This window comes from Sturnus vulgaris, chromosome 20, assembly GCF_052056855.1.
Source record: "Sturnus vulgaris isolate bStuVul1 chromosome 20, bStuVul1.hap1, whole genome shotgun sequence".
Classification (NCBI taxonomy): Eukaryota; Metazoa; Chordata; class Aves; order Passeriformes; family Sturnidae; genus Sturnus; species Sturnus vulgaris.
This window is the reverse complement of record NC_142262.1, coordinates 6,949,873-6,964,245: the sequence shown is the minus strand read 5'-3', so window position 1 is coordinate 6,964,245 and position 14,373 is coordinate 6,949,873. Positions and strand designations below refer to the sequence as shown.

The window sequence follows — 14,373 nt, the reverse complement described above, 5'->3', positions numbered from 1 at the left end:
GCTGTGCGGCGGGGCTGGCCTGGCCCGGCCGGGGGTGCCCGGGGGATCCCGCGGCGCTGCCGCCGCTCGCCCCGCTCCTATTGACTTCCCATTGTGGAGCTTCGCAACAAAGGGTAGGATCCAAACCCTGCCCCGTTTCGTCCAATCAGCGCGCAGAGCGCCCGCCGGCAACCGATTGGTTCCTTCTCCTCCCTCAACACCCAATCGGACGCCTACTTTAACAACCAATCAGCGCCCGGCCGCGCGCCCAATCAGCGCCGAGGAACCGGAGCACGGCCTTTGTGTGTGGTGACGCGACGGCGCCGGCGGAGGTCCCGGCCAATAGCATGGCGCGTTGCTTACAGGCATTGTGACGTCACCGCGCCGCGCGGGCGCCCCCACTATAAAATGCGTGTCCCCGCGGCGGGGAGGGCGCAGTGAGCGGTGCGGCGGCTGAGGAGCACTTCGAGGTAGCACTACAGCGTAGAGGCTTTGGCGCGCAGCGCTACCGGCATCGGCGCTTTCTTCTCTTCTTACCGGTAAGTACTGGACAGCGGACGCGTTCTGACGTGGACGGTGGTGCTGCGCGGCCGTTCGCGGCCTTGGGTCCTCCCGGAGCGCGGCGGACAGGCCGGGCCTTGCCTACGTGCCCTGAGTCACGGCCGATTCCCCTCCCCCCCCCATTGCACCTCCTCCCCCCCCCGCCCCGGAGCGGCCTGGGAGGAAGGAGGAGGCGGGGTGACTCAGTCCGCTTTCCCCGGGGAGGGGAGCGGCTGGGCCGCGAGGCGGGGGCGGCGGGGTAACCGTTACTCCTCCTCCCCGTCCCGGGGGAGGCCGCTGGCCGCCTGCCCGCGGCGGGGGAGGGGGGGCATTTAGAGCTTGAGGGGATTTGGCCGCTTTGTCGTCGTCGGGCCTGGGGGTGGCGGGGAGAGCCGGGCCCCCTCGTCACGTGTGCTTGTCTCTGTAGGTAAGTGAGGAAAAATGGCCCGTACAAAGCAGACCGCCCGCAAGTCCACTGGGGGGAAGGCGCCGCGCAAGCAGCTGGCCACGAAGGCGGCCCGGAAAAGCGCCCCCTCTACCGGCGGCGTCAAGAAGCCTCACCGCTACAGGTAAGGCCCTCGGCTCGGCCCCGGCTGCCGCAGCCCCTGCCCCGCCTCACCGCCCCCTCCTGCCTCTTCCATCCAGGCCGGGAACCGTCGCGCTCCGTGAGATCCGTCGTTATCAGAAATCCACGGAGCTGCTGATCCGCAAGCTGCCCTTCCAGCGGCTGGTCAGGGAAATCGCTCAAGATTTCAAAACAGACTTGAGGTTCCAGAGTGCGGCCATCGGTGCGCTGCAGGTACTGCTGGGGGCCGGCTGGGCCGCGGCGCTGGGGGAGCTGCGCTCAGGGGTTTTTTAACATTTCTTCTTGCGCTCTTGAAACAGGAGGCCAGCGAGGCATATCTGGTGGGTCTGTTTGAAGACACAAACCTGTGTGCCATCCATGCCAAGAGAGTCACCATCATGCCCAAAGATATCCAGTTGGCTCGCAGGATACGGGGAGAGAGGGCTTAAGTGAAGGCTGTTTTTATGGTGTTTTGTAGTTAATTCTGTAAAATACTTTGGTTTTAATTTGTGACTTTTTTTGTAAGAAATTGTTTATAATATGTTGCATTTGTACTTAAGTCATTCCATCTTTCACTCAGGATGAATGCTAAAAGTGACTGTTCACATAAACCTCAGTGATGTTGAGCCTCGGGCTCGGGAGTGACAAGTTGCTAATATGCAGAAGGGATGGGTGTTCTTTCTTGCTTCTCATGCATGTTTCTGTATGTTAATGACTTGTTGGGTAGATAAACTTGTAAGGTACTAGAATTGATATAAATGTGTACAGGGTCCTTTTGCAATAAAACTGGTTATGACTTGATCCAAGTGTTTAACAATTGGGGCTGTTAGTCTGACCATGCATCACTGTGATCAAATGTGGACTTCCTTCAGAGGGTGAAACTACAAGTCTTAACCACAGTGTAACTTACAGTTTCCTAAAAACGTAAACCTGGCAGCTATAGAATACACTATGTGCATTTATAATAGCTATTTTATATATTGTAGTGTCAACATTTTTAAATTAAATGTTTTACATTCACATTTGAGGAGTCTTTGTCATTTGGTTTGAATGGGCTTGAAGAAGCTTCTGCCTCCTCCTACAGCTTCCTCTCATCCTGGGCTGCTGCTGTGGCAACTTAGCGTGGCTGGCAACAGAATGGAGAACTTTTGGAGTATTTTGAAGATTTTGTGTGACTTGAGTCCTTGCTGTGACCAGTGAGCGTGGGACCCTACAGCTGTGTAGGAGGACTGGCTGAGGCTGCAGTGGCTTTTGGGGGGCTTTTCTCCAATCAGGGCACAAACACAGAACTGAGTTCTTTCCTCCTTTGCCGTGGCTGCAAGGAAAGTTTATTTTTAAATTGTGACTGGTCTGGCTGAAGCAAAACCACCTGGCTGTTCCTGAGCAGTGCTGATGCCAAGGTGTGGGGGGAGCATTCCCATGGGATTGGGCTGTGCCAGTCCTGCCTATGCTCAGGGGGAGGTGTGCAAGGGGAACAGCTGATTCCTGGGAGCAGATGGGCTGCTGAGCACACCGGTGGGTGCTCCAGAGGATTCTCATTTCCCACCCAAACTTCTTTGGATGGAGTGGGATTACACTCAGGCCTTGTTTTCAGGCCTGGCTACGGCAGGTCTGGGTTCTTCCTCTGCCAGCCCCTGCTGGGCTGTGGTGGAAAGGGCTCAGAGTGCACCTGAAGCACGGGTGGTTAACACTGAACTCGGAGGGCAAGGCTGCTCAGCCCTGCCCAACAGGCTCTGCGAGTAAGGCTGGAGCTGTCACAGAAAGCAGCACGGGGACGTGGTTGAGCCAGCCTGGCTTGGTTTATTCCAATGGAAGAGCCGTGGTGGTCTGGAGGAAGAGTAGCAGCAGTTCCAAGCAGGCTTGGGTAACTTGGTGCTGGCTGTCCATGATCTCTCACCATGAAAACCATCCCAACTTGTTCTGTGAGCCAGGGCCTGCATCACTCAGCTGCTGCTGGGACAGTGCTGGTGCCTCATCGTGAGCTTCTCCCTCAGACAAACCACTCCGTGTGCTTAAATCCTGCAGCTGGAGGAACAGGCACTCCTCACCCACCTTCTTACACAACCTCGTCCTCACCTCCCTGTCCTACGCTGCTCCAAGTGCACTCAGAGCAAACCCAGCCCCTGGCTCACATCCTGTTCTGAAATTATAGGTTTTAAACAAGTATTTTCCTGTTCTCCTTGCTGAAGCTGTAGGGGAAAAGAGTCCTTTGATACAAAGTAATTAAGTTCACAATTTAGACACAAAGTTAAGCACCAGCTCAAACTTCATGTGAGGCTCAGTGATCTCAGGTCAATCACCCGGGCAGTTCTCTCCAGGGACACTGCCTGTTAGGAATGTCACCGAGGGACATCTGAGGATCCTCAGTACCCCATAAAATTCAGGAAGAACCACACAAATTGCATTTAGGCCAATTGAAAATGAAAAATGCCAAGTCATGGGATTTGTTTGTGAATGCTTGGTTTGGTGCTGAGCTGCAGTAGCAGCTTCAGCTCCTGCAAGAAAAGTATATTTAAAATAACATCCCTTGAAAATGGTATTTCCTCCAAATCCTTACTGTAAACAATGAAGCATCTGGGTATGCCTAGAAGCTGTTTCTTAAAATAAAATCATTGTCTAGCACTCCTTAAGAAAAACCCCACAACAGAAAAATATCAAAGTATTTCTTCATCTTAGTAACCTCAACAAAAGGAATTAAGTCAAATCCTGCATGTGGTGGACCAGAACAGAATTCCTGGTATTCCACGGTGTGACTGATGGTAGCAGAATCCACAAACCCTTCCCTTACCGATTCTCCCGACGATTTCCTCGCATTCTTGCTCAGAACTGGATGCAAACACCAGGCAGTCGAACGTGCTCCCATCAGGGCTCTCGGGGGAAGAGCTAAAAATGGAAACACGTCCATTATCCGGCAGAGCTCCGAGCCCAGCCCTGCCTTCAGCCGCACCAGGGACCCTGCGGCTGCTCTGGACCTCATTTCTTGTTTTCCCAGACCCAGATTCCGTCTGTCCCCCCTGGCAGGGCCCACAGCAGCGCTCACACCACACAGAAGGCAAAGATCCTGGGGCTCCACGTGCAGCGTCCCACGCAGGAGATGGAGGGGTAGGGATGGCGGCACAGGAGCTGTGCAGGGGACAGGGAGGGGCCGGTGGTTGGGGCTGTGCTCAGTCCCTGGTGGCCCTGTTCCTGGGTTATACTGTCCCCAGGACCCCTCCAGCTGGGCTTCTCATGCCACCAGATTCCTGGACCTTGGATGTCACTCACTCACCTTGGAAGAAGCCTTTTCCCGCACGAGGACTTCTGCCTCCTTCACATCAAATAAAACCTCCTGTAGGGGAGATGAGGGGGAAGAAGCCCCCATCAGCACAGCCCTGAGCTCTGCTTTTAATCAGACACTTACCAGAGATTATCCAAATGCAGAGGTGATGAAGGACAGTCAACCTCAGCTTTTTCAAGTTTCCTCTGTGCTCCCCTTTTTCCCCCCACCCAGTGCTTTCACACTTCAATCTTTTCACAAGCAACCCCTAGAGGCTCAAACAACAGTGACCTAAGCCCTAAAGCACTCCCAGAATCAGGCTTAGCCTTCCCAGAGTTTTCCAAGTGTTTTCCTGCATGTTGTTGCATTGTTTCCTTCATGCTCTTTCCTACTGTGGCTGCTGAGATGCTTCTGACCTGAAAAAACCCCACAGGGGTAATGGGGTGGCAAATATTCAGCCAAGCCAAGTGAACCAGGAGCTGGCAGGAAAAAATATCCATGGCAGAGACCCTGTTTCCCTGCATTCTCTCCCAGAGCCCTTCCCAGGTTGTCCCCAGCCCTGTCACTCACCTGCGCTGCCAAGTCCCTCTCCAGCACAGCAGGGATGGCTCCCTCCAGCACCTCTTTGCCACCATACTGAAATGGAATGGGAAGGAGGGAATAACCCTTGGACACATGAAAAGAACTCCAGAAGAAATGATTCAGCCCATGGTAGGTCTCTGCCCCACAGCCTCACCGTCCCAACGCTGGTCTGGCCCAGGTACCGCAGGCTGTAGAGCAGTCTGGGGAGAAAAGGGCTCGGGGGCATCAGAGGATGGACCCCACACATCCTTCCTGCTCCTCTTTGCAGGGAAAGATGTCCCCAGCTCCCTCCTCACCTCCAGGCCATGGGGGCAGCCTTGGCCCCACAGCCTTGAGCAGAGATCAGGGATAGTGTGGGCATGGGGATACCCCAGTGCCAGGACCCTCAGCCCAGCCTGGGGGCTGCCCATGGCACAGACCCACCTTCCCCCCTGCAGCTGCTGGGGCTCCCCCTCGCCCCTGCGCCGGGGGCTGTGCTGCAGCTGGAACTGGGGCTCCTTCTCCTTCAGGGCCTTCAGGTAGGGCAGCAGGGGCTCAAAGATGGTGCCATCGTGCCACCGCCAGCGCAGCAGGCAGAAGGTGAGCGGCTGTCCCTTCAGTCTCTGCAGCACGGCCCCAGCCTGGAGAGAGGGAGGGAGGGAGGAGCAGAGGGGAGCAGGAAGCACAAGAGGGGGACACCCCAGCCCTCTGTCCCCACCCACCTGCCCAGGGGAGGCGTATCTCAGCGAGCAGCCGTTGATCTCATCCAGGATGTCACCGGCCAGCACCACCTCGTCCACCGCTGCCTGGCTCTCCGGGAGCACCTTGGTGACAAAGACTCGGCCGTCCACGTACCTGGGGGGTGCAGCCAAGCCTCAACTCAGCCACAGGGACCCTGCCTGGCTCCCCTCTTGTACCATCCATGACATTTCACCCACACACAGAATGCAGGGAAAAGCCACCTCATGGACAGGAGATACTGGCAAGGCTGAGCTGATGGGGAGAAGAGCACCCGAGACAGCCCCAGTGCTCTCAGCAGGACATTTATTTCTTTTTTTGGGGGGCATTTTCAGTGCTGTGATGACCAGATCCCTCTGGAGGGTGGAGAGGAGGATCCTACCTGAGCACCATTCCCAGTGCTCGGCACGGGACTGTCTCGTAAGTACTGCACACCTGAAAGAGAGTGGATGGTGACAGTGGCCTTGGCAACGGCCATTGGACATCCAAGGGACCCCATGCCCGGGATAATTTTGGGCGCTGATGCCAACCCAGGGCTTTGGGAGCCCAGGGAAAGGCAAGTCCCAGTGGCCCGGGCTGAGCTGGGGCCATCAGTGGCTGCTTGTCTCTGTCCTCTCTCAGGAATCGGCTGTGCCCATACCCTGAAGGGACAAAGCTGCCCTGTGGATGGGATGGCAAAGCAACAGCAAACCCTTAACTCACTGAAGAGGCCTCCTGCCTCACCCCACATGTCCCCTCCCCAAAGCCAGTGCCGTTTGCAGCAGCACTTACTGTCACATCACATTAGGCGGGGACCCAAGACACGGCCAGCTCGTCTGGGGGCACTGGCTGTCAGAAATGCCCCAAAGCCAGCGGGATCCCAGGCTCTGCAGCAGCACCACGGCTCAGTGCACGCCTTGACCAGTCCCAAAACTGCCTTGAGCTTTTTGGGGATTCTTTTGGGTTTTAAAAGTGATGGAGGGATGCTCTTCATTGTTAAAAGACATGAAGGCATCCCTGCTGTTCTCAATAACGCACTGATTTTTCACTGAGCAAATCAAGAGTGAAACCAACTGATGCGTAATCTGTGTCAGCCCAGGGAAATGGGGAATTTTTTTTGGCAAGAAATCAGGGATGGGAGCACGGGAAAACTTCACTTATATCAGCAGTTTAGGCCTGGGTACTTCCCTTGCTTGGTTTTACTCCCCAGAATGCTGGGATCTGCTCCTGGTGACAGCGCAGGCACCCAGCAGGATCCAGCCTCGAGAGCAGAGGCAGCTCTGCTCGTCCTGGTGAACCTGAGCCAATTCACCCCGGGGTGCGTGGCAATCCCTCCCCACCAAACCATTCCTTATCTTCCTCATTTGACTTTCCAGGGAGGGCCAGGTGGCGGAAGGACGGCTCCCAGGAGCCATGGGCTCTTACCGGCAGCAGCCAGCTCTCATCCAAGAAGCTGCAATTCTGCAAACAAAGGAGTGTCAGCACCATGAGTCCTGGCAAGGAAGGGGCCAGGGCCCCACGTTGGCAGCCCTGTGCTGGTCACCACCCCACTGATTCACCACTGCACCTGCAGGTCCAGGGAGAAATCTACCTCTGTCAGCACCAGCAGCAGCGAGAGGAAAGGCTCTGCAGAGGGATGGGGATGGAGAGGCAGTGTCACCGGCAGGTTCCTGGCAGCCACGGCCTCACAAGGGCACGGCAGAGGACAGAATAAAGCCATTTGCAGTGTAACTAATGAGTCCTGGGAGTGAGGCCTTGAGAACATCCCAGCACCATGCACCCAGGCTGCTGCTGGAGGCTCATCCCAGGCTCCCGCTGCCGGCACAGGTGCAGCTTGGTACCTTTTCCCCAAAATTCAGATGAAGGCTTGCAGTGAATACTGCTGACTATTCCTCCACTTAGAAGCACAGCAGAGCTGCCCAGGCTCTCCTGCACAAGCCTTGCAATCACACTGCTGGGTCTGCAATCTGCTCATGCACCAGCAGCGCGGGTGATTTATAAACCATTGACGTACAGGTTTAACATGGGGTTATTCATCATAATCAGAAGATTAAAGGCTTCCACCCCGGCCTGGCCCCCCAAGGAGCCTGGCTGTGCATGGATGGAGTGCTGCAGCCTGTCAAGGCAATGCAGCCATTTAAATCCCCGTGCCACCCCTCAGCCCAGGCCCATCCAGCAGGGCCTCCCCTCAAAGCCAGACTGGGTCTGCTTAAGCCAGAATCCTTGGTACATAGGAATAACATGGAAGATATTTCAGAAACAATTTCCTTATCCCATGCCACTAAGGCCAACCTTAGATGGATTCAAATCATGTTTAAATATTTACACAGGTTTTTTTTCCATCACTGCTGCAATGTATTTAGATTCCAGTGCTAAGTTGGGATTAGAAATATCACAGTGGACTCTTCCCCCTCCCCTGCAGCAGTGCAGTGCCATAACACAGGCTGCATCCTGCCTCGGGTGAGCCACCATCTTACCCCGGAGATCTTCACTGCCGAGGATGGAGCTCCCTGGATCATAAAACTGAAAGCCAGTGAAATAGCACAGATTACGCCTCTGTTTCACAGCCCACCGCCCGTGGGTAGCAGCTCCCCCCACGTGCCGCACCTGCAGGAGCCGCGGGGTCTGTGCCAGCTGCCTCACGGCCACCGCCAGCGCCTTCCCCTGCAGGGCCAAGCGCACAAAGTACCGACCCCGGCCCTGCGCCGTCCGCGTCCGCTCGCAGCTCCCGACGCTCCGGATGCTGCTGGACAGAGGGCTCGGCCTGCTTGGGGAAAGAGAGGGGAAGCAGCTTTGGCCGGGCACGGGAGGTTCTCCCTGCACCTGGGCTCCTTGGGATGAGCATGTCGCGACAGACACCACCACAGCTCAGATGTTCACCCCGCTCACCGGCCGCTGGTCTCCGCGGGAAGCTGCTCCAGCCAGTGCCAGTAATCCCGTCTGCGGAAGCCCCAAGCGGGTTCTGCGGGACAAAGGGAGTGCGGAGCCCTCGCCGCGGGCCCGGGGACTCTGCCACCGCCCGAACGGGCACCAAGGGTCACTCACGTCGGAGCCCCTTGCGCAGGATGCTCTCCAGCAGCTGGCACAGGGACACGAGGTGCGGCGAGGTGTCCGTGCAGGGGTCCCCATCCTCCCGCAGCCGCAGCACCACTCCTGCGGGGAGGACAGAGAGCGGCAGCACCTGTGGGTGCTCATCCGGGGAAAGGGGAGGGGGTACCCCGGGGACAGCTCTGCACTGCCCCGTGGCGGGGCCCGACACCCCGGTACGGCCCGACCCTCCCCGGCTGCCGCCGCTGCACTGGGCAGAAATTCGGATAAACTTCCTGGAAGCCAAGGGCTTGGGCTGGGGAGCCGAGGGCCGGTCAGACCGGTACCGGTGAGCTGGAAGAAGCTCGCACAGGTGCCATGGGGCCCACGCTCACCTTTAAGGGCGCTCAGCAGCGGCTCTTTCCTGGCCATGGGCTCGTTATCCCCCAGGGCCAGGTGGTCCCGCGACCGCGGCTGGATGGAAACCGGGAATCGAGAGCGGGCCCCGCCCCAGGAGCGGAGGGAACCGGACACACACACACAGGTGTACGTGTACCTAAACTGAAAGCACAGCACAGATGTACACAGGTGTAACACATTGACACGTATACCTGTTGATAGGTACAGATACATGAATTCCATACATTCTATCGCAGAACCCCCATATATGAGACACCTGTGCAAAACAGATACAAATGTATTAATTTCTACGTGTATTGGGACGGGCTTTGGGATCCGGATATATGTGCTAGAAAGCCCCGGTGCTGGCCCCGCCGCAGGCACACATGGGGTGTGCGTGGGCGAGCGCTCGCCCTGCCCGTATGGTTGCCCACGCACGAACAGCGATCCCGGGGACCGTGAGCAGGGGCGGTGCGGGGCTCGGCGGTGGTGCGAGACTCATCGGGGGCGGTGCGGGGCCCATCGGGGGCTGTGCGGGCCCAGGGGGGAGGTGCAGGGTGCTCGGGGCAGTTTAGGGGCATTCAGGGGAGGTGTGGTTTCCATCGGGGGCGGTGCGGGGCTCGGGAGCGGTGCGGGCCCGGGGGGCGGTGCAGGGTGCTCGGGGCAGCTGGGGCGTTCAGGGGCGGTGCGGTTTCCATCGGAGGCGGTGCAGCTCGGCCATGGCGGTGCCGGTGGATCCCGGTTCGTCCCCGCTGCTGGCGGCCGCTCGCCGGGCGCACGAAGCGGCTTTCGGGAGTGCGGCCGTGCTGGCGGCGTGGGCCCCCGGCCGGGTCAACCTCATCGGGGAGCACACCGACTACAACGGCGGCTTCGTGCTGCCCATGGTAAGGGCCGTGCTCGCCGCCCCGGCCCCGGGCTCTCGCCGTGTCACCCTTCCGGCTCCTCCTGGCAGCCGCCGGGAGTCCTCTGCCACCGCATTGCCACCCCCGTCCCAGGATATCCCCTCCGGGATACCCCGCCCAGGACCCTGGGGGATCCTCCGTGAGATTCGGAGCCAGCTCTGCTGCAGCCCCCGCTGCAGAGCGGCTCCTCACTGCTTCACGGGAGATGTGATTCTCTTCCCAACCGCCTCTCCGAGAGGCTGAAACCTTTTTTGTGCAACCCCGTCAAACAACTTCCCGTTCCCAGAGAGCGATGCCTTGGTGGCAGACATGGTTCAGAGCAGCAGGAGCTTCCTTTTCCTTCAGACCCCCTTTGGCTCAGAGGGGAAGTTTCCACTCAGTCCTAAATCGAACCCACGGCTAATTACTGTGGGGCCGAGGAGCGTGGGAGCAGGTCAGCTGAATTCCCTGGCAGGCAAGAAAAACTTCCCGAAGCCTCTCCCATTCTTGACGTGGTTACCACTCCCCTGGAGCCCAACAAGCAGCACCCGGAACCGAGCTGTGGGGTTGGCTCAGTGGGAAAACTGACCGTGTGTGTCAACAAATAGGCAGGAAGTTTAATTCTGTGCCAAGCAGGAGTGTGCAGTGGGGTGTTAAAGAGAATACTTGGATGCTCCAGCTGTGGGCTGAAGCAGCCACAGCTGTGCCCTGCCACCCGTGGGGATGCTCCAAGGGGTGCTGCAGGATCTGAGCCCACCTCCCCCACCCGCAGGCCCTGCAGCTGGGGACAGTGCTGGTGGGATCCCCCACGCAGGACGGGACCATCTCCATTGTCACCACCTCGGCAGAGGCAGATGAGCCCCACAGGGTGCAGTTCCCTGCTCCCAGTCCTGGCAGCTCCCTGAGCCCGGGGCTGCCTCGCTGGGCCAACTACGTCAAGGGTGTCATCCAGCACTACCGGGGTAAGGCCTGGGCTGGGGCTGGGTCAGAGCCCCCCTTGCAGGGGACTGGTGTTCAGATCTGGCTTTGGGAGTGCTCCAGGGGCTCTTCCAGTGTCTGTGTAATCCCACAGCTCTGCCCAGGACCAGGCTCCAGCAAACTCAATCTCAGCTCCAAAGTTCCTGTGCTTGGGGGGCTGCTGGGTCACACTGCTGTGGGTCACCCTGTGTTGTGAAATGTTGCACAGGGGCTTCTTGTGTCATTCCCCGTGAGCTCTGGGGCGCACACAGCCCTGCAGGGGCTCATGGCCTCCCTCTTCCCATCTCTTCCTGCAGGTGGTCCCGTGCCAGGCTTCAGTGCTGTCATGGCCAGTGACATCCCCCTGGGCGGGGGCCTCTCCAGCTCGGCTGCTCTGGAGGTGGCTACCTACACCTTCCTCCAGCAGCTCTGCCCTGGTAAGGCACAGCCCGTCCTGGGCCCTGGCATCTGTTTCCAGGTGGCAGCTGGGATAAGGGGGGTGCCCTTAGCCAGATCTCACAGCCCTTGGGAAAATGCTGCTGTGAGTGGATGACAACTCCCCAGCTGGCACTGCCCTGCCTGTGTGGCTCCTCTGTCTCATCCAGCCTGACCTGCCCAGACCTCTAAAATCCATGGACCACTCCTGCAACTGGCGAGGGGGATGAGAGGCAGTTCTCTTGGGAGCATTCTCTCCTCACCCTAATGCCCCAAAAAATCAAGATACTTGATACATCAATATCAATTATCACATCCAGCTGGATCTGGGGGCCCAGACTGGCACTGATGCCATGCAGTGGTGCAGGAGCAAGTACCTGCAGCTGCAAAACCCCATTCTGTAGGAGAACAACCCTTTACCTCCATGTTTGCTTCCCCTGCTGCCAGGCAAGGGACAAAGTTGCAGGAGCTGCTAACCTGAGTGTCTCTGCTGTGGCACAGATGACGGGGATTTGGTAGCCAAGGCTCTGGCGTGCCAGAAAGCAGAGCACACGTTTGCTGGGATGCCCTGCGGGATCATGGACCAGTTCATATCTGTGATGGGCAAGGAAGGCCACGCACTGCTCATCGACTGCAGGTCAGGGTCGAGCACTGAGCTCACTGTGCTGTGCCCACCTCCTTGGGCAGCTGGGGATGAGCTGGCTCTGTGGCCATGAACTAAAGGCAGGAGTGCAGGGAGAGCTTAACTCTTGATCCCAAAATCTTGTGGCGGGGCAGCCTACACTTTAATTCCTCCTTGTCTTGATTCCTTCTCCTGCAACCTTTCTGCTACTTGCCTGGGCTGCTCTTCCTGTGGGGTCTATTATGGAACTAATAATTGGGAGGGAGTGAAACGCTTGAGTGAAATCCTAAACCACCTGGACTTTGCCTCTGTAGTTCAGGATCTGCCTGCCACGTGGCTTCACTCAGGTGTAGGAGAGCCGGGGAGAGCAGGGGGGGCTGGCACATGGCTGAGCTGTCCCTGCAGGTCCCTGGAGACCGTCCCTGTCCCGCTGACCGATGCCAGCCTGGCCGTGCTCATCACCAACTCCAACGTGCGGCACACGCTGACGGGCAGCGAGTACCCCACGCGCCGGCGGCACTGCGAGCAGGCAGCAGCAGCTCTTGGCAAGGCCAGCCTCAGGGATGCCACCCTGGCCGAGCTGGAAGGTGGGGACAGCCCCCTCCTCATCTCCAGCCACTCCTTGGGACATCAAGAGCCGAGAGCTGGGGCAGGCGGGTGGGCGCTCACGCAGTGATGGGAGTGCGCTGCAGGCAGAGAAGCTTTGGCACAGGATGGCTGCGGGATGCACCCCTGCAGCATCCTGCGGGCTGTGAGGCTTTGCTGCAAAGACACAAATATCTCTGCAGAGGCCAGGAGCAGGCTGGGGGATGAGGTGTTCCGGCGGGCCAGGCACGTCATCGGTGAGATAGCCCGGACAGCACGGGCAGCACAGGCACTGCAGCACAGGGACTACAGAACATTTGGGAGGCTGATGGTGGAGAGCCACAACTCCCTCAGGTGAGGATGGCCAAGGATGCTGGGCAGAACTGGGCCAGGATCTGCAGCACCCAGCATCACTGCCACGGCACCAGGACACAACTGGAGCTGTGGGTGCTGCAGTGATTGTTCCCAGGGTGCAGGACAGGGCAGAGCGCGGCTCTCCTCTCTCCAGGGATGACTATGAAGTGAGTTGCCCGGAGCTGGATGAGCTGGTGGCAGCAGCCCTGGAGGTCGATGGGGTTTATGGCAGCAGGATGACCGGGGGAGGCTTCGGGGGCTGCACGGTGACACTGCTGGAAGCTGGGGCTGCACACAGAGCCCAGCAGCACATCCAGGTATGTGGCAGAAAAGCTCCAGGACACTGGCTGGAAGATCCCAAGGCAACACTCAGGGGCACAGCACAGGGACACTGTTGAACTGTCCCTCCTGAGCCATTTGGGGTTGGTGGAGCCCATCCAGGGCCGTGCAGAGGTAACCCTGAGTCTGTTGATGCCACTAAGCTCTTGCAGTTCAGCACTGTGCCACTCACAGAGCCCTTCCCCAGGGCCTCATTGCATCGAGAAAGGGAATGAAAGGTGCTGGGGGAGTTTCGGGACGGCCAAACCTATCTACAGAAAAGTGAGCTGAGCTGAGCTTGGGCACTGCTGAGCTGAACGCTGGCAGTTACAGCCTGGGAGGGATCTCAGTGCCATCACCAGTGTCCCCAACTCAGCACCTTGGTGTGCACAAGTAGCTGGAAATGCCAGCAGGATGGGGGTGTTAGGACATGGGGCCTGTGAACAAGGCAGAGCATCATTTTGCTGCTCTATGAGATCATGGTGCACCCTGTAAATAGCTGGAGGAGGGGTAAAGAAGAGGCAGAGGAGGGTCTGAAATGAGGAGAGACCAAAAGGGCTTTGGCCTCTGGCAAAGGTGGGAGAGAGGGAACACAACCAGGAGTTACAGTCTATGGAAGAGTGGAGGTAGAGTGAGTGTGGAACTGAGCAGCAGGGCCTCTCCCTCCAGCTCTGGCATCCCCCACCCCCAGACCCCCAGCCTTGACTGATCCTCTTCTTTTTCAGGAGAAATACAGTGGCACAGCCACCTTCTACCTCACCAAGCCCTCGGGAGGGGCAAAGGCTCTGCCCCTGTAGAGGAATGACCTGGGAACCTTGGGCTGGCATTGCCTCCCTCCCTGAGGCTTTCCCAAGGGGATCAGTTTGTCCATCTGCATTATTTACCTAATAAAAGCAAAACATTTGCACAGTTGTTCTGTGCCTACGTGAGCCAAAATCACTCGGGCTGTTCCTCAGAGGATACTGGTTTAACTCCAGTTTGCACTGGTGTAAGGAGCCAGCACCAGAGCTGTAGAGCCCAGCAGAGCTGCAGTCACAGCAGGGGATGGCAGTGGAGCAGCAGCAGGCACTAACACAGGGCAGAAGTTCCTGCTTGGGAATCTGACTCTGGCTCCTGCCCTGCAGATGGAAGATAGTGAGGAGGGAGTGGGGGGGAGGGATTTTATAGTTTACTTAAT

The 14,373-nt window shown here is 58.1% G+C and overlaps 3 protein-coding genes across 3 annotated transcripts; 2 read left to right on the top strand and 1 right to left on the bottom strand.

Moving 5' to 3' along the window:
• The first annotated feature begins 298 nt into the window (after positions 1–298).
• H3-3B (H3.3 histone B) lies at positions 299–2,106 on the top strand. The gene is made up of 4 exons (XM_014889151.2): positions 299–518; positions 947–1,088; positions 1,165–1,318; positions 1,405–2,106. The coding sequence occupies exons 2-4, from the start codon at positions 961–963 to the stop codon at positions 1,531–1,533; spliced, it is 411 nt and encodes a 136-aa protein (XP_014744637.1). The 5' UTR covers positions 299–518; positions 947–960; the 3' UTR covers positions 1,534–2,106.
• Positions 1,539–9,625, bottom strand: LOC106860985 (uncharacterized). The gene is made up of 14 exons (XM_088176816.1): positions 9,487–9,625; positions 8,664–9,035; positions 8,508–8,580; positions 8,096–8,382; positions 7,186–7,244; positions 7,044–7,079; positions 6,022–6,074; positions 5,346–5,756; positions 5,077–5,122; positions 4,911–4,976; positions 4,353–4,412; positions 4,125–4,207; positions 3,873–3,967; positions 1,539–3,109 (listed from the first exon to the last, which is right to left on the bottom strand). The coding sequence occupies exons 1-14, from the start codon at positions 9,623–9,625 to the stop codon at positions 3,075–3,077; spliced, it is 1,815 nt and encodes a 604-aa protein (XP_088032942.1). The 3' UTR covers positions 1,539–3,074.
• Positions 9,626–9,712: 87 nt separating this feature from the next.
• GALK1 (galactokinase 1) lies at positions 9,713–14,108 on the top strand. Its single transcript, XM_014889127.2, has 8 exons — positions 9,713–9,928; positions 10,698–10,887; positions 11,200–11,319; positions 11,819–11,954; positions 12,345–12,526; positions 12,728–12,878; positions 13,033–13,195; positions 13,922–14,108. Exons 1-8 carry the CDS (start codon positions 9,764–9,766, stop codon positions 13,991–13,993), a joined length of 1,179 nt encoding a protein of 392 aa, XP_014744613.2. The 5' UTR covers positions 9,713–9,763; the 3' UTR covers positions 13,994–14,108.
• The last annotated feature ends 265 nt before the right edge of the window (positions 14,109–14,373 follow it).